Here is a 20,365-nt window from a genome sequence, read left to right on the forward strand (position 1 = left end):
GAAGTGGTAGTGGTGGTGGTGGGTGGGGCAAGAACGCCGGAGTTCTCCACTGCTACAGACTCGACCACAAATCTGTTAGAGAGCGGTTGGTATGGCGGGATGGCAGAACCGTTAGCACGCCGGGCGAAATGTGTAGCCGTATTTCGTCTGCCGCTACGTTCTGAGTTCAAATTCCGCCGAGGTTGACTTTGCCTTTCATCCTTTCGGGGTCGATTAAATAAGTACCAGTTACGCACTGGGGTCGATGTAATTGACTTAATCCCTTTGTCTGTCCTGCTTGTCCCCTCTATGTTTAGCCCCGTGTGGGTAGTAAAGAAATAAGTATTTCGTGTGCCGATACGTTCTGAGTTCAAATTCCGCCGAGGTCGACTTTGCCTTTCATCCTTTCGGGGTCGATTAAATAAGTACCAGTTACGCACTGGGGTCGATGTAATTGACTTAATCCCTTTGTCTGTCCTTGTTTGTCCCCTCTATGTTTAACCCCCTGTGGGCAATAAAGAAATAGATATATTGACAGTTTGCCCCCCTTCGGCCTGATGAGCAGTGATAAAAATATGCTCTCAGATAAAAATATGCCAGTACTTACGTTTCAACGTCTGCCACATTAGAAGAGTTACTGACATCGTTCGAAATAATACAATATACTGTGTTATTTAATACTGATTCTTTATCAAGACTACAGATCGAAGCTGATTACGGTGTTGACGAAAGCAATAAATATCATTCTATCTAGACTCGAAATCAAATTATAATGAAAATCACGATGTAATGTCGGTTACCACTCTGGAATCGAATTAGTTGTATATTGAAATTATTTAATTTCAACAATTCGTCGACAATGTTTGACCGGAAAAATAAAATGCTGAAGACGAATATCTTAGAGAATATTGGATAGAACTTAATGCAATTAATTATCAAGAATATTTATTAATTTTGCAAACTAATTTTCCAAGAACAATTATTCTGAAATATTACTAAATAAAATTTTAATTCAACAACATGAAGGTCGTTGAAGCATGACCCGACAGAAGCAAATGGATTCTGGATTGTACCACTCCCTGAAAATGTGGATGAATGGAAGCACTCCGTCGGTTACGACGATGAGGGTTCCGGTTGATCCGAATCAACGGAACAGCCTGCTCGTGAAATTAACGTGTAAGTGGCTGAGCACTCCACAGACACGTGCACCCTTAACGTAGTTCTCGGGGATATTCAGCGTGTCACAGAGAGTGACAAGGCCGGCCCTCTGGAATACAGGTACAACAGAAACAAGAAGTAAGAGTGAGAGAAAGTTGTGGTGAAAGAGTACAGCAGGGATCACCACCATCCCCTGCCGGAGCCTCGTGGAGCTTTTAGGTGTTTTCGCTCAATAAACACTCACAAACGCCCGGTCTGGGAATCGAAACCGCGATCTTATGACCGCGAGTCCGCTGCCCTAACCACTGGGCCATTGCGCCTCCACCCCTGAAAATGTAATCTGATAGAGAAACAACAGCAAAATCATGGCCAGCTATTTAACCTGCTGTTAAAGCGCTTCCATAGCATTTATGGTTTATCTTTTATTTGTTTTAGTCACTGGACTGTAGCTTTGCTGGTGCAAAATCTTGAAGGTTGAAGGGTTCATTCGAACACATCGACCCCCAAGAACTTATTCTATCAGCTTGTTTTTTCCGAACTGCTAAGTTATGGGGACATAAACATGCTAACACCAGTTGCCAAGCTGTGGCGGAAGAGAAATACAAAGACACACACATATATTATATATATATAAATACAATAAAATATAATACAACATACATACATACACACACACACACACCACACACACACACACACACACATATATAATATATTATATATATATATATAATATATATATATATATATATATATACATACATACTTGGAAAAGGATGCGTGGCGTTCGATATATATAATATATATAAATAATATATAAATATATGTATATATATATATGCATATATACATACATACCTACATATATATGTATATACACATGCATATATGGGTACAGGACATCAAAAAACGTTAAACACAATAAGAAACGAAAACATAAAAACGAAAACATAGAAAACGAACGGTGAGGGCTGCTGAGTCAAGACGATAGAAAAATTATTATGAACGCTAGGGAGACCAGCTATGAGAGAAGACAGGTATAAGCACGTCTTGTCTTTAGGAAAGAAAGGGACAGAAAGATAGATCCCCTTTCGTCACGCGTCAGCGACGAGAAAATCAAGGAGTAAGAGTGAGAGAGAGAAAGAGAGAGAGAGAGGGAACGGTGAAGAGAAGAGGAGAAGAATAGGAAAAGGGTGGGAGAGAAAAACAAAAAGGATGAAGAACAAGAGAGGGAGAGAGATAGACAGAGAAGAGATAGTAGTGATAGAAGAGTGCGCAATAATATATAAATATATGCATATATACATACATATATGTACATACCTACATATATATATATATATATATATATCTATATATATATATATATATATATATACCAATGATAAATCTCAGAGCGAGTTATAAACAGTAGCGGTAACACATCGTGACGCATATTTGCCATTTGAATATGGCTAACCCATAAGGGTGGATGCTACTGTAGTTTGTAGCCCCAGGAAGATATCTCCTCCAGCTGGCTATAGACACACTATCTGTGAAGGGGAGTCATCCTCCCCGTCTTCAACTCATGATACACACGTACCCGAGTTTCAAGGTGTTTACCTTTCATCAGCGTGTGACAATCATGGTTGTCGACAAGAAGTCAACTCCCTTCACAATACATATACTTTTTCCAGTGTCGATTGACACTGATATTGAAAAAGTGAAATCAAACAATGATAAATCTCAGACCGAGTTATAAACAGTAGCGGTAACACATCGTGACGCCTATTTGCCATATATATATACATGTATATATATATATATATATATATATATATATTATATATATATATATATCTATATATATATATATATAATATATATAATATATATATATATATATATATATATATATACATGTATATCTGGGTACTGGACAACAAAAAAACGTTAAGCACAATGAGAAACGAAAGCATAAAAAAAACATAGAAAACGAACTTTTTTCGAACAACGAAAAAAACAAACAGAGAAACAAGACATGCAGCATAAAGAATATTCCCCTTTATCAGTTGTCCCTGTTTCATTTAATCCGCGTTTCGAAGGTAATGATCGAACGCCACTCATCCTTTTCCAAGTAAGTTTTATCTGAGAACTGAGGCCGGAGATTGCTAACAGGAAAGAGATAGTGTTCAAATAAAACAATACCCGACCACATGTGTCTTCGGCTACCCAAACAAAATTGCTTAAAATCGGCTGAGATCTCTTACCCCATCCACCATATTATCTTGATATTGCACCATCCAACTACCACTTGTTTTTGTTTCTACAGAACTCATTGCAAGGGAAAATATTTAACGATTTATATGGAGTCAAAATGCACCTAAATAACTTTTTTTCTTTAAAACCAATTCAAATTTTAAGCGGATAGAATATTGAAATTGCCTGATAGATGAGCAAAGGTCATTAATAATAATGGACATTATTCCATTGAATAGAATTTATTGAAAGGTCAATTATTTATAACCCTTTTTGCATATTAAAAAAACGTTCAGAACTTTCCGGACAACACACATATATGTACATATATAATTGACGGATTTCCACATTCACGACGGGTTTCCGCATTTATGGCGGATTTTTGTCTACCAAATTCACTCACAAGGTGTTGGTCAGCTTGGGGCCACAGTAGACATTTACCCCAGGTGCCACACTGTAGGACTAAATTCGAAACCACGTAGTCACAAAGCGAACTTCATAATCACGCAGCCACGCCTGCGCCTGTACGCTCAAGCAAGGGATTCGAACAGCATAACATAAAAATCATTCCTTTGTTGCAAGATATTCAGTTGTTTTAATCTCTTGGTTCCACACGACATCCAGTATTGTAGTAAAAATTACTTTCAGAAGTATTGTCCATGTACATCAGTAGATGTGATGTACAGTGATAACTACAAAGGATTATGTAATTATTATTGTCGCCGAACGATGATCAAACAGAGAAGAATCAGACAAACAGATTCAATAAATTTCGTATTAGTCAATCAGTATTTGTCAAGGTTTATCGAAACAAAAGTAAGTAGATTTGTTGCAGAATGCGAAGAAACATAGTCTAGCGATGTACATGATTCAGACAAGAGCCAGTAGGATCGGCACCAAATTCCGAGCAGGTTATGGGATTTCCTGCGCTATTGCCGACCAGTCATACACTGAACAAATTCAATTACTGGTTCTTATGCGGAATCGATTCACATCCATCGTTATCGCCACTTGCTCATAGGAACCCACTGTCGCTGTTGCGATTTGCACAATTAGCACTATAGCCAGGCAGTAACGAGGACTGGTGCGATACTAACCATCATCATTTAAACGACGAACACACTATTGATATTTTCCCATACGTGTTGGGTTGTCAGATAAATTAGGGGTTTTTAACAGAAAAATATTTTTATCGGGATGCATGTGTGGCTGTGTCGTAAGAAGCTTGCTTCGCAACCACACGGTTCTGGGTTCAGTCCTACCGTGTGGAATTTTCGGTAAGTGTCTTCTTCTAGAGCCACGGGCCGACCAAAGCTTTGTGGGTGGATTTGGTACATGGAAACTGAAGGAAAACCATATATATATATATATATATATGGCGGTGGAGAGTCTGCGTTTGTCCCTCACCACTGCTTGACAATCGGTGCTAGTTTGTTTACATCGCCGTAACTTAGCGGTTCAGCAAGAGAACCAATAAAATAAGTACCAAGCTTTAAAAGAATGTTGGAGCTGATTTATTCGATAAAATGTTCTTCAAGGCGATGCCCCAGCATGGACGCAGCCTACTCACTGAAACATCGAAGAGAGTGCTTTGTATTTGATTGTGTTGATGGTGGTGGGATCGTAGCTCTGTTCTTCCTCAACAATGATTGTTTATCGCTTTTGAAATTTGAATAAATTTTTACCTCTTTCCAGGCATATGACGATGGTCACAACCTGGGACCTTGAAGACTGCTTAAATGCAAGAAATGATACTAGTCCCTTAATATTTGATATTCAATATTTCATCTATTCAATAAGACAATCAATACTTCATCTCATTTTACACTATATATACTATTTATACTATATATTCTATATTCTACATTAATATTATAAAGAATATAAATAAAACATAAAAAACAGAGTTGGAATTCCTTTGAATAATATATATCCCTCTATACACAACCATACAAACCCCTTTATATATATCTCTATATATAAACGGCAGTTTGTCTGTCTGTGTGTCTGTGTGTCTGTGTGTCTGTCAGGTTGTACCCTCACACTGACCACGGCTTTCAACCGATTCTGATGAAACTTGACACACACATAGCCCAATGTCATAATTCAAAACTAACGCAGCGAAAATTTTGAAAGGTTCCCCCAGTTCTGAAAAAAAATTGATAAATTCGACATGGGTCGGGAATCTAAGCTTTTTATATGCAACACATTTTCTACAGACTGTCTAGGGGACGCAACTCGACCTTTTTAACTCTCGGAACACGTGGGGTAAGTATCCCAAAATGTATAAAAATGTACAAAAACGGCAAAAAAGCGGGCAGCAATGTGAGTGACAACAACGAAAAAGTCAAAAGTGACCAAACTGAAGAAAGGAATGGAAAAGGTTTTTTTGGTGCACGCGACAAAAGCGGTTTATAATAAACCAAGAGTTTGCAAGTAGCGTCCGAGGACCCTTAGGGTACGTCAAAAATTTAAGGTAAAACGTTTGGGGTGGTAGTTATAAAGAAAGTGTAAACAAAAAAAGTATTCGAATAACTTGCGGCTGCAGCAGCTATTAGCAGAAGTGGCGGTGTTGGGGGTAAAGTCTCGAATGTAATTTCTTCCTGGTAGGAATTGGTTGGGTTGAATTATCGATAGCTGTTTGATAGTTATTTGGGAGTGAAGAAAAGACATTGCAACCTACACATGCGCCTTCGTTCCCTAGAGGGAAAGGACTAGATTGGGATTAGTCGTTGCCTACTAGGGGCTCTTACATACCCGGGCAACGCCGGGCTATGCTGCTAGTGTATATATAAACGAAAGAATTTTGACTCACAATCCCGTATTAAAACATTGTGCAATTTATTAGTTTCAAACTTTGGTACAAAGCCAGCAATTTCGGAGAGAGTCTAAGTCGATTACACAGACCCCAGTGCTCAGCTGGTGCTTATTTTATCGATACCCGAAAGGATGAAATGTTAAGTCGAACTCAGCAGGATTTGAACTCAGAAAGTAAAGACGGACGAAATGGCGTTACGCATTTTGTCCGGCGTCCTTACGATTCAGCGAGCTCACCGCCTTATACATTGTACTATTTATTGATTTCAAATTTTGGCACAAGGCCAGCAACATTGCACTATCCATAAATATATATTTCATTTTACAATATTCCACGTATTATGTCTTCTTTTCGTGGTATGTCAGGCATTATAATTTATAATTGCTTTCTTTTAGTAAAAGTTACATACTCCCAAATTAATAATCAGGTTTGTAGCTCCTAGCTACAGTTAATGTATTTGATAACTGAGACAGTGTTTTAATTTTGTAAATATTTATTCAATATCATCGGTGCAAACCGTTGAGGGGAGTCCTGTTTTTGTCATTGTTCTTGGTGTCATTGGGAGTGGATTGTGGATTGGTTGAATCAATAGAACGTTGGACAAAATGCTTTGCACTCTTTGTTCCGGTTCTTTACATTCTGTGTTCAAATCCCATGGAGGTTAACTCTGCCATTCATTCTTTCGGAATGGATTAAATGAAGTAACAGTCAAGCCATGGAGTCGATGTAATTGACTCCCCTCAGAATTACAGATTAAAATTCGAAAGAATTATCATCCTGATTATTATTATTTTTTTTTTATTGTTGTTGTTGTTGTTGTTGTTATTATTGTTATTATTGTTATTGTTGTTGTTGTTGTAGTAGTAGTAGTAGTAGTAGTAGTAGTGGTTGCGGCGGTGGTGGTGGTGGTGGTGGTGGTACAAGATAGTGAGCTGGCAGAATCGTTAGCACGGTGGACAAAATGCTTAGCAGTATTTCGTTCGACTTTACGTTCTGAGTTCAAATTCTGTTACGATTGACTTTACCTTTCATCCTTTTGGGTTTGATAAATTAAGTACCAGTGAAACACTGGGGGCTATGTAATCGACTAGTCTTCTCCCCCAAATTTTCATGCCTTGTGCCTTTAGTAGAAAAGATTATTGCTGTTGTAGTGGTGGTGGTTGTTGTTGCTGTTCTGAGTTCAAATTCCCCCGTGGTCAACTTTGTCTTCCATCCTTTCGGAGTCAAAAGGATGGAAGGCAAGTACCAGTTGAGGAACTGGGGTTGATGCTATCGACCGGCTCCCTACCCCTATATGACCGGCCTTGTGCCTATAGTAGAAAGGATTATTATTATTATTATTGCTAAGGTGGTGAGCTGGCAGAATCATTAGCGCATTGAACAGAATGCCTAGCTAGATTTCAACTGACGTTTTATGCGACAAGTTCAAATCTCGCCGAGATTAACTTTGCCTTCGATCTTTTCGGGGTCGGTAAAGTAAAGTGCCTGTAGGTAGTGGGGTCAGTCTAATTGACTAACCCCCTTCTCCACAAAATTTGGTGGCCCCGTGCCAAAATTTGAAACAATCATTATTTTCTAATTTAAGCAAGAAACCAGCGATTTTGAGGTGAGTATCTTGTCGATTGTGGAGGCACATGGCCTAGTGGTTAGAGAAGCGGTCGAGGGATCGCGGGTTAGAATCTCAGACCGGGCGATGTGTGTGTTTATGAGCGAAACACCTAAGCTCCACGCGGCTCCGGCAGAAGGTAATAGCGAACTTCTGCTGACTCTTTCGCTACAACTTTCTCTCACTCTTTCTTCCTGCATCTTGCAGCTCACCTGTGACGGATCGGCGTCCCGTCCAGGTGGGGAACCTATACGCCAAGGAAATCGGGAAACCGGCCCTTGTGAGCCAGACGTGGCTCGAGAAGGAACAAACATCTTGTCGATTACATCAAGCCAAGTACTCAACTGGTACTGTTTGTCGATCCCTGCGGGAGACAAGGCTAAGTTGACCTTGACAGAAGGCTGAAGTGAATATCGCAAGGTAATTTATTTGACACTCAAATGACTCACACCTGTGATACGAAATGCAGACCATATGATTGGTGGTTCGATATCACTCCTTTTCCTTTTTGCCTACTCGATCAGCTGCGACTCCGACCTGTCTATTATATTTATTCATCATCTATGTGATTGCCAACAGTGGCAATACATGTCACATGCTGTCAGTTGTCAAGTACTACGAAGAACAGCAGAAGAAAATTAATAACAAAGAGAAATAAATAAAGTAAAGATGTAACATCAGAATTTAATATAACGTTTATATCATCAGAAGAGATTTTTATCTTCTTTCAATCTCGAAAGAGAATTAATTGATGAACAGGTTTCGACACGCATTTTGCTATTGTTAGACCAACAAATCTATTAGTTGGGTTCCAATTGTTTAAAAGCAATTACCGCAGTGACAGGGATAATTTTGTAAAGGATGGCAACTTTCATTTTTCTGAATAACGATATGAAGTATCTTTTGTCAACGATTACAAAACCATTGTATAAAAGGACTACTGTTTTCTTTGAGGAAATAAACAAACGATTGAATGAATTCCAAATAACAGAATTTTAACATATCCTCCATATTCTGCAGAGTCAGTTGGTTTAATGAAATATCATTTGCAATCATTTTTTTTTATTAAACTAACAGAAAATAATAGATGACTTCTTGGGGAATATTTTAATATTCCTCAGCAGCGTTTCTTTAATGATTTCTCTGGGGAAGGCGAGAAGTGCTTACAAGTAATTTCCTATCAACGACTGCCAGTCACCAGATTAGCAAATAAACTATTATACTCGCGAGACAGGTGTAATAATTGATCAGTGGAATAACTATCACTATCTAGTGGAGAAGGAAATGAGTAAAGAATTAGGAGACTGTCTCTTCTGTGAAAGAATCTTTTGTCTAAAACACTTGAAATTTTTACATTTTTGCCCTCCGATTCTATGTTCTTTCAGTTTAATTTTTACAGGTACTTTTGTCCGTGAACTAGTGATAGCTATTCTGAAAGTTTGTCAATCAAATATTACGAGTGTAATAGTTTATGACCGGGCTGCGTGTTGTGTTCTTGAGCAAGACACTTTATTTTCACGTTGCTCCAGTTCACTCAGCTGTAGAAATGAGTTGCGACGTCACGGGTGCCAAGCTGTCTCAGCCTTTGCCTTTCCTTAGATAACACAGGTGGCGTGGAAAGAGGAGGCCGGTATGCATGGGCGACTGCTGGTCTTCCATAAACCACCTTGCCCAGACTTGTGACTAGGAGGGTAACTTTCTAGGTGCAATCCCATGGTCAGTGTCGTGACCGAAGGGGGTCCCGGATCCCGGAATAGTTTATTTTTAAAAAAAGGGGATCAAAGTTATTCTCGAGCTATAGGCTCAGTAGGCGGTTCCTCGAATTCTGTAGTGTACATGTTCCCCCTGGATAAGACGCTGGTCCGTCACAAGGTTACTCATCTCTGCCGGCTGAGTGAACTGGAACAACGAGGAATGAAGTATTTTGCTCAAAAACACAAAGCATCTTCCGGTCTAGGAATCGAAACCATAACACTTACTTTCATTAGTGCAACACCCCAACAACTAAGCCACGCGCCTCCAGTAATCCATAATTTAAAAACACTGGCTGTCGATAACAGGAGGCTGGTTGGTGGGAGTTAGTTATCTTCAGACCGTAGGTCCGACCCTAATGTTTACAGCTGAAGGGACTACAAAGACACCGAACATAAGTACATACATGTGCACGGACGCGCACATTCGCTCGCATACGCACAAATGTTTACACGGCCATGGCCGAACGTGCATCTACAGCACGTGAACTTATGTATATATTATATATATATATATATATAATATATATATATATATTATATATATATTATGCGTGTGTGGGTGTAAAAAAATCGAAGACAGGTGGTTTAGACAACAAACAGATGTATTAGTGTATTAGTATAACGCTCGGGAATGAAAAAGTCTTTAACGTTTCGAGCCTACGCTCGTCCACAGAAAGGAACACAGAAAGAAACAAGGAGAGAAAATAAAGAATGTGTAGTGGCTAGCGATATATATATATATATATATATTATATTATATATATATATATATATTATATATATATAATATATATATATATTTACAAGGCGCAGGTTCCCAACCACATGGTTCGTTCGGCACTGTCATGCCTTTGGGTGTCAGAAGTGAAAGTAGAGAAATCTGACGTCAGACGTCAACTTCGTGTATTTACGTCGTCTTTCTTTATTTACGTTACGCCGTTTATTTACGTACCACTGAAATGCAAGTAAAAGCTTGTATGTATGTATGTATGTATGTATGTATATATATATACATACATACACACATATATATAATATACATGTATATATACTATATATATATATTTAATACATACATATATATAATATATACATGTATTTTTACCGCCTTTAGTCGCACAAATCGACCCCAGAACTTATTCTATCGGTCTTTTTTCTTAACCACTATACATTATATACATACATACAGATAGATAGATAGATACACACACACACATATAATAGATATAAAATGTGTACGTGTGTACATTTTTCAGAAAAAAATTCATACATTTTAAATATCAATAGCATTTCTCTTATTTTTTACATGAAGTTTTCGAAAAATGAATTTAGAATGTAAAAATCAATATATCAAATTAATAAACGCAAATTATTTTCAAATATCATTTTCAACGGTGAGATTATCAAAATATAAACTTGAAGTTAAGTTTAAAAATAAATGCGATACTCATTCTGTCTTGATACTTATGCTCAAATACATGGATATAGCTGTCGAATTTGTTCTATCAACTTCCCGAATATATCATCCTTAAATCATAGCGCCACATGAATTCGATGAGATGGGTCTGAAGTAAATTTCTGGCTGTTCCACATTCTCTCCTATTTCGAGTCTTTACATGTTTCCATAAACATTCTATGTGGTTGGTTGTGGCAAATGTTACCGGATCAACAAAATTTATAGAATGATTCACGGTCAAATGTCTGTATCCTAGCTGACTGAGTGTATTATACGAACGCCAAAGGTCGGATATTATTGTTGTACCAGGCAATATACGCTCGAGTATAATCTGTAATAGAGTGTCCGCTGTTCGATTTTCAACTGCCACTAAAATACATCTTCTACTATCTCTTTCTAATGCACCAAACATCCATTGCGTTTTAACCCGATGGCCAACATGATATTTTCTCTTAACAAACGCAGTTTCATCTATTTCAACGATTCTATTGGGTCCTCCCAGTTTAATATTCTGTGCAACATAATATTCTGCACATACATCGCGGCAAAAATTCCTCCAATCGGTTACCGCTACATTTGCTAAATGACATTCCTGTCCTATTCCTTTTGCTAAATCTTCTTTGGCCCAGTAAAACAAAATATCTATGATCTGTTGACACTTCAATTTGCTATTTTCTAAAAATGTTCCTTTTCTAATTGACACGGATTTCTACAAGGTCTTCCACACGACCATATTATTTCATCAGATATATTTTTTTTCGTTACTTCTCTCATGGGAGCTCCACACGATGTACATATTTTCTGGGTATTCAAAAGGCCATGTCTCTTAAGCCAATTAATGCTATCTGCTGTTGTAGCAGTGGAGACGGCAATATCGCGGTGACTAATTCCTCTTAAACTTGGATATGCAAAAGCCATATTAAAAATTGTTTAGCACGTGTTGATATCACACTGAAAGTTTCTAACTGAATAAATTTCAAAGTTTGAATTACGCACGTGGTGGTCAGTGGTCATTCTGATTGGTGTATGTAATCGCGGTGATGGTCATGGGGGTTCATTTGTGCGATTTTGGTGTGATTTTTTTTTTAAAAACAATAATGAATAATGCAAGAATATATTTATCCTTGCATTATTCATTATTGTTTTTAAAAAAGAAATCACACCAAAATCTGCACAAATGAACCCCCATGACCATCACCGCGATTACATACACCAATCAGAATGACCACTGACCACCACGTGCGTAATTCAAACTTTGAAATTTATTCAGTTAGAAACTTTCAGTGTGATATCAACACGTGCTAAACAATTTTTAATATGGCTTTTGCATATCCAAGTTTAAGAGGAATTAGTCACCGCGATATTGCCGTCTCCACTGCTACAACAGCAGATAGCATTAATTGGCTTAAAGACACTGGCCTTTTGAATACCCAGAAAATATGTACATCGTGTGGAGCTCCCATGAGAGAAGTAACGAAAAAAAATATATCTGATGAAATAATGGTCGTGTGGAAGACCTTGTAGAAAATCCGTGTCAATTAGAAAAGGAACATTTTTAGAAAATAGCAAATTGAAGTGTCAACAGATCATAGATATTTTGTTTTACTGGGCCAAAGAAGATTTAGCAAAAGGAATAGGACAGGAATGTCATTTAGCAAATGTAGCGGTAACCGATTGGAGGAATTTTTTGCCGCGATGTATGTGCAGAATATTATGTTGCACAGAATATTAAACTGGGCGGACCCATAGAATCGTTGAATAGATGAAACTGCGTTTGTTAAAGAAAATATCATGTTGGCCATCGGGTTAAAACGCAATGGATGTTTGGTGCATTAGAAAGAGATAGTAGAAGATGTATTTTAGTGGCAGTTGAAAATCGAACAGCGGACACTCTATTACAGATTATACTCGAGCGTATATTGCCTGGTACAACAATAATATCCGACCTTTGGCGTTCGTATAATACACTCAGTCAGCTAGGATACAGACATTTGACCGTGAATCATTCTATAAATTTTGTTGATCCGGTAACATTTGCCACAACCAACCACATAGAATGTTTATGGAAACATGTAAAGACTCGAATAGGAGAGAATGTGGAACAGCCAGAAATTTACTTCAGACCCATCTCATCGAATTCATGTGGCGCTATGAATTTAAGGATGATATATTCGGGAAGTTGATAGAACAAATTCGACAGCTATATCCATGTATTTGAGCATAAGTATCAAGACAGAATGAGTATCGCATTTATTTTTAACTTAACTTCAAGTTTATATTTTGATAATCTCACCGTTGAAAATGATATTTGAAAATAATTTGCGTTTATTAATTTGATATATTGATTTTTACATTCTAAATTCATTTTTCGAAAACTTCATGTAAAAATAAGAGAAATGCTATTGATATTTAAAATGTATGAATTTTTTTCTGAAAAATGTACACACGTACACATTTTATATCTATTATATGTGTGTGTGTATCTATCTATCTATCTGTATGTATGTATATAATGTATAGTGGTTAAGAAAAAAGACCGATAGAATAAGTTCTGGGGTCGATTTGTGCGACTAAAGGCGGTAAAAATACATGTATATATTATATATATGTATGTATTAAATATATATATATATATATATATACATGTATATTATATATATGTGTGTATGTATGTTATATTATACATACATACATACATACATACATACAAGCTTTTACTTGCATTTCAGTGGTACGTAAATAAACGGCGTAAATAAACGAAAGACGACGTAAATACACGAAGTTGACGTCTGACGTCAGATTTCTCTACTTTCACTTCTGACACCCAAAGGCATGACAGTGCCGGTTCGTTCTAGTTCAGTCCCACTGCGTGATACCTTGGGCAAGTGTCTTCTACCGTAACCTCGGGCCAACCAAAGCCTTGTGAATGAATTTGTTAGACGGAAATTGGAATGTGTATATATTTGTGTATCTGTATTTGTTCCCGACCCTCGCTTGACAACCAATGCTGGTGTCTTTACTTTCCCGTCACATAGCGGTTCGGCAAAGAGAAACCGATAGAATAAGTACTGGGCTTACAAAGAATAAGTCCTGGGGTCGATTTATTCGATTAAAGGTGGTGCTGCAGCATGGCCGCAGTCAAATGACTGAAACAAGTAAAAGGATAAAATATTTATTATGCTGATACTATGGGTGTGAAGTGTGTGAACGTGTGAATGTATGGGTGCGCGAATGTGTATGTTTACTGCACCATCTATCCACTATCCTTACTCATTTCAGCTTAATATCTAAAACAACCATTTTCCCCTTAAAGACAGCAACTATCTACCCCTATCTTCCCCTCTTTTTTTCCCCTCTACTTTTCTTCATTCCTAACACCCTTATACAATTCCCCCCACTCCCACACATTTGACCTCATCCTTTCTTTCTCTTACTTCTTGACCGTTTTATTTCTTCAAACATTTGTGGGTTTTGTTTTTCTGTTCTTCCGGCTTCACCACTCATTTCAACTCGCATCTGCGGTGAGTTAACTTGGGAATCCGAAAGGACAATGTAACCTTCACGTAATTAATGTATTCTCGGCCTGTTGATTAACTAAGTTGAGTATTCTTCGTTGAGTAATAATTACATCAGAGGATCAGCTAGCTAAGAAACACATGTAGCATGGATTTTATATATATATAATATATATATATATAAAGTGTATATATCAATATTTGAATATATACGTGTGTGTATATATACAATGTGTATACATATGTATACATAATGCGTATATATATATGTGTGTATGTATATAATGCGGATATATGTGCATATATATTTAATGCGTATGTATATATATATGTGTGTATGTATATAATGCGGATATATGTGCATATATATTTAATGCGTATGTATATATATATGTGTGTATGTATATAATGCGGATATATGTGCATATATATTTAATGCGTATGTATATATATATGTGTGCATATGTGTCGGATTGAGCTGAAAATTTGCAAACCTATGTTAAAAGTGCTGGCGAGTTTGCATAGCAATTTTGAGTTTGCTCATTTGAAACGCGTGACCTCCAGAGCAACGTTCTTCATCTTTTAAAATGTGGCCCGCGTAGACGCGAATGAAACCGGGTTATAATATCGAAACAACTAAAACAATAATAAACTATTTTACTCCCGAGCAAGGCCGGGTTTGTCTTCTAGTATATATATACATATATATATATATACATATACATATATATATATATATATATATATATAATATATATATATATATATATATAATATATATATATATATATATATATATATATATATATATATATATATATATATATATATATACATATACATATATATATAGATAGATAGATAGTTAGATAGATAGATAGATACATACATACATACATACATACATACATACATTCATACATACATACATACATACATACATGTATGTATGCATGGTCGGGTCGTCGGTGACTAAACCGGCAACCCCACCAAGCTTGCTTGGTGAGGAGGGTGTTTATTGGACACCCTGAGGGATGAAAACAAAACCCATCAAAGGGCGGAGGAACTCCTGAGAATCAACGGCCATCCAATAAATGTCTTAAGGCTGTATCATGCGCGGGGACATAGAAATAATCGGACTGAATACCCAATCGAGCGGTTAAACCATTAGGAGTGAAGGACTCCTAGCCTTTGTTAGGGCATCCTTCTAGGAGAAGGTAACTCAGGTGAGTGGGATAACTCCGACATAAAACCTGCGGCTCAGGGGTTACCGATGATGTTAACTTGTTCTTCTTTTCGGATTATGGCTGCTGTTGCTTAGTGAGTGGGATTGACTCAGTGCACAGCCTTTCCTCACTTAAAAAAAATCTTCTTGCACAGGCATTGCACGATAACAACATTGATTAAGTTTCGTGTAATGGCCATACTCGATAACGAGTGGGCAGCCACCATGTATGTATGTATGAACGTAATAGTGTATAGTGTTGTGAGTGCCAAAGAGAAAAGAGAGAAACCCTTGAAAAGCATTGAAAATAAAATGAACTTCGCCGGATCGAAAATTTGCATTCACTAAAAATATTCTGCTTTTGTGCCTCCAAATGAAAATTATAATATTCGGTACTGAAGAAGTTGTTTTGAAAATTAAAGTGTGGGGGGGGGGTGCAAATGAAATAAAAACAAACTTACTTCTGTTCCTTGAATTTTTGTGATGTCCAACATGGTTTCCTCCTTATCGAGAAGTACAGAGACATATTTACTCCCCACATCTCCTGCAAAATAAACGAAAGAAAAAAATGGAGTTAATAATTTACAGCAGACAACAGTATTATGTTAGATTTGAAACGATATTTCTTTCCGTTTATGTATGTATCTATCGATCTATCTATCTTTCTATCTATCTATCTATCTGTTATAACATAGGAACGAATAATGATATTGAGCTCAGATAATGATTTTATTAATGAACGACAAATATTGCAACAATCCCGAAATGAAATGTAAAAGGGCAAATTGTAATTCCAATTTTCCACAACATAACTGAATAAGACTGTACTGAAAACAAGCGCCCTGAGGTTCAAAAGAAGAAATCCATAAAATGAGTCAATATATAAAAATATTACCACGATTGGATGAATAGGCGTAAGCCACAGGATAAACGATGTGAGAGTAGGAAAATGTCACATGATTAAATCGTGTTACATGATTGGCTGAATAAAAACAGACAATTAATAAACAATATTTCGTGTCGAAACAACTGGGGTTGTCTCACTATCTATCTGTCTACCTATTACTATTCAGTGTTGGTCTACGTCTTAGACATTATGTAAAAACTACATCAGAATTAACTGTTAGAACTACACTAAATGTTAGACACAACTGAGAGCCGGACAAAGTATGTGACATCGTGTGACACTCGAAACAAATTCTCTATTGACCTCCCTATCTAGTTAGCTGGTTTGCTAGCTGACTGTGCTTTTTCATATACTGATGTCAATGGGGGAAATGGTTGTATGATTAATGTACTTGACTATCAGCTTATCTAGTGTGAGTTCAAATCAGTTTCATCTCTTTCGTCTATGCTTACAGAGTATTTTAATCTATATTATCTCAGTTTACCAAGCTATTGGGAATAAATATTAGTTTCCTTGGAAACTGATCACTAACAATTTTACCTACCAAGCATCAATCATGAGATTCTATCTCTCACAGGTGAAATACATAAACAAATATTTAATTTATAATATTATTCTACTAACAGCTAGAAATGTAACGCATCAACTATGGAACGAAATAGAAGAAGCAATCCATAATACACACGATATTTATTCACAAGAGAATTGACTGGTAAATTATGGAACGACATCGTTGATATAATCCATTATAGACAAGACATTCATATTATTTGAATTATTTGTTAAACAATTGAGAAACTAAATATGATAGATGACTAATATTACATCATTAAGATTCACAGTTCTGTATGGTGCTTTTGTATTTCGTCCACAGGGAGTATGGATTCAATTCTATCTATAAACTCTTTTCTCTGATATGAAAATAAGGATGTAGTTTAGCGTATTAAAATTTATCTTTTACTTGTTTCTGTCATTGAAATGCAGACATTTTTGGGGACAACTTTGAAGGGTTCAGCAGAACGAACCGACCCCATTACTTATATTCTTAAATCTGATATATTCTCTCGCTCTTTTTTTACCGAACTGCTATGGCCAGCAATTTTGGGGGAAGGGTAAGTCGATTACATCGATCCCAGTGCTCAACTTATCTTATCGACCCCAAAAGTATGAAAAGCAAAGTCGGCTTCGGTGGAATTTGAACTCAGAACGAAAAGACGCTAAGCATTTTGTCCCGTGTGCTAAAGATTCTGCCAGCTCGCTGCGTTAGCTTGTAACTTAATAATATAAGGCCTTTTTGCTAGTTTCTACCGCAACGTCACATTGTGTCTCTTCTATCGTTTATCTTTTTCTTGTTTCAGTCATTGGACTTCCACAGCCTTGACGACAATGTAGTCTTATTCAAACTACACAATATTAAATGCCTAACCTATTCCTTTCTTAGTCTCCAGATGCTAGACCATAACTAGACCATGGCTAATGTTATTTTGATTATTTCAACAAGTACGGGAAACAACTATGGATGTATTTCGACCATATTATGACCGCATCCAAGTAGGTATTGTTGTGGAACTAAAAGAGTTGAAAAATCGGCGGATAGAATGAGTGGCGTTGATCATTCTGGTATGCTGCGCTCTGAACTGATATCTCACCGAGACCAACTTTACTTTTCGTTCTTTCAGGACTGATAAAAAAATGTACGACTCCAGTAAAAGAGTTGATTCTTCAGTCCTTTCCTTACCTCAGTCAATCTCTGAAAGAAATTGACTGGTGATCTGGCCTGGAGAGAGATAGGAAAAGGAAGCCCTCCTGAACATAATCGTCTCGAGTCCCCGAGACTTATAAGGTCGGTTATCCGGTTTCTTTGGGGTTTATATGACCGAGATCGTAACATTCGATCTCAACGGAAAGCCACAGGATTATTCATTTACTGCTGAGTGGACTTGAGCAACATGATCTTGAATAAAACACTGTGTTTTATTCAAGATCATAGCGTACTGTCCGATCCGGGAATTGAGGCCACGATCTGGTGATAGTATGTGCAACAGCCTAACCCCTAAATCACGCAACCTCAGATGGGCTTCACCAGATTTATACGCCCGACGAGCTCCATGTCACGATGTTGCACCTAACAACGCCATCAAAAGTAGAAGGCTCAGAGTAAAGCACAATGTAATGCTGATACCAGAATTCGAAGAACAAATGTTACTTGGCCAGGAAGTTGTAAGACGAAAGTAGTGACTTAAAGATACTAAACCTGGCATCGTACGTTTTCTTTCAACTCAACAAGCTTAATTTTAATAACTTCTCATAAAAAAAACAATGATTTACGATGAACACCATCGACAATACTCCTACGCTGCCACTGAGCTCACTTTAGATCCGGGAATTGAGGCCATGATCGGAATTCCCAGCTAAGTACATCGTCAGGAGACAAAATGAAAAAATTATTACATATTTGCATGTCTAAATATGCAGAACCGTCGCAGGAGTGGCTTGCTTACGAACCACATTGGTTCCGGGTTCAGTCCCACTGTGTGGCACCTTGGGCAAGTGTCTTCTACAATAGCCTAGGGCCGACCGAAGCCTTGTGAGTGGGTTTGGTAAACGGAAACTGAAAGAATCCTGTCGTATATATGTATAAATATATATATATGTATGTGTGTGTGTGTATATGTTTGTGTCTGTGCTTGTCCTCCCAACATCGCTTGACAACCGATATTGGTGTGTTTACGTCCCCGTAACTTAGCGGTTCGGCAAAATAGACCGATAGAATAAGTACTAGGCTTCCAAAGAATAAGTCCCGGGGTCGATTTGCTCGACTAAAGGCGGTGCTCCAGCATGGTCGCATTCAAATGACTGAAACAAGTTAAATAGTAAAGAGTAAAGAGTTAAGCAGAAGCACAGGGTAATTAGACCCATCGTGTCGTAGGTCTGTCAGATCAGTTCCACACCGCCATGGGGATACGCAACAGCAGCATCAACAACGACAACAACAACAATAATGGTTTCCAATGTAGGCACAGGCTCAAAATTTGTAGAAGGGAGTAAGTCGATTATATAGATTCCAGTGCTTAAAGGAGACTATATTTTGTCGACCCAGGAAGGGTGAAATGCAAAGTTAAGCTCAGTTGGATTTGAATTCAGAAACAAAAAACGTTGGAGCAAATATCGGTTTAAAATTTTGGCACAAGGCCAGCAATTTCAGGGAATGGAGTAAGTCGATAATTTTAACAAGGGGGCAATAAAGATTCTTATTCTTTATTGTCCACATAGAGGGAACAAACAAGGACAGACAAAGGGATTAAGTCGATTAAGTCGACCCCAGTGTGTAACTTGTACTTAATTTATCGACCCCGAAAGGATGAAAGGCAAAGTCGACCTCGGCGGAATTTGAACTCAGAACGTAACGGCAGACGAAATACCTGTTTCTTTACTACCCACAAGGGGCTAAACACAGAGAGGACAAACAAGGACAGACAAACAGATTAAGTTGATTATATCGACTCCAGTGCGTAACTGGTACTTATTTAATCGACCCTGAAAGGATGAAAGGCAAAATCGACCTCGGCGGAATTTGAACTCCGAACGTAGCATCAGACGAAATACCGCTAAGCATTTCGCCCGGCTTGCTAACGATTCTGCCAGCTCGCCGCCTTGAGGTGAAGTCATAATCCTTTCTACTATAAGTACAAGGCCTGAAATATTATGA

General features: G+C 37.5%; 1 protein-coding gene across 1 annotated transcript in view; it reads right to left on the minus strand.

Annotated features, from left to right (window-relative positions):
• Positions 1-20,365, minus strand: part of LOC115221486 (proton channel OtopLc-like) — a 101,179-nt gene that overhangs the window by 37,234 nt on the left and 43,580 nt on the right. The window contains exon 3 of the mRNA XM_029791681.2: positions 16,211-16,293. Coding sequence (XP_029647541.2) covers positions 16,211-16,293 — 83 coding nt within the window. The remainder of the gene's footprint in view (positions 1-16,210; positions 16,294-20,365) is intronic.

The sequence above is a fragment of the Octopus sinensis genome, linkage group LG18 (genome assembly GCF_006345805.1).
Source record: "Octopus sinensis linkage group LG18, ASM634580v1, whole genome shotgun sequence".
NCBI lineage: Eukaryota > Metazoa > Mollusca > Cephalopoda > Octopoda > Octopodidae > Octopus > Octopus sinensis.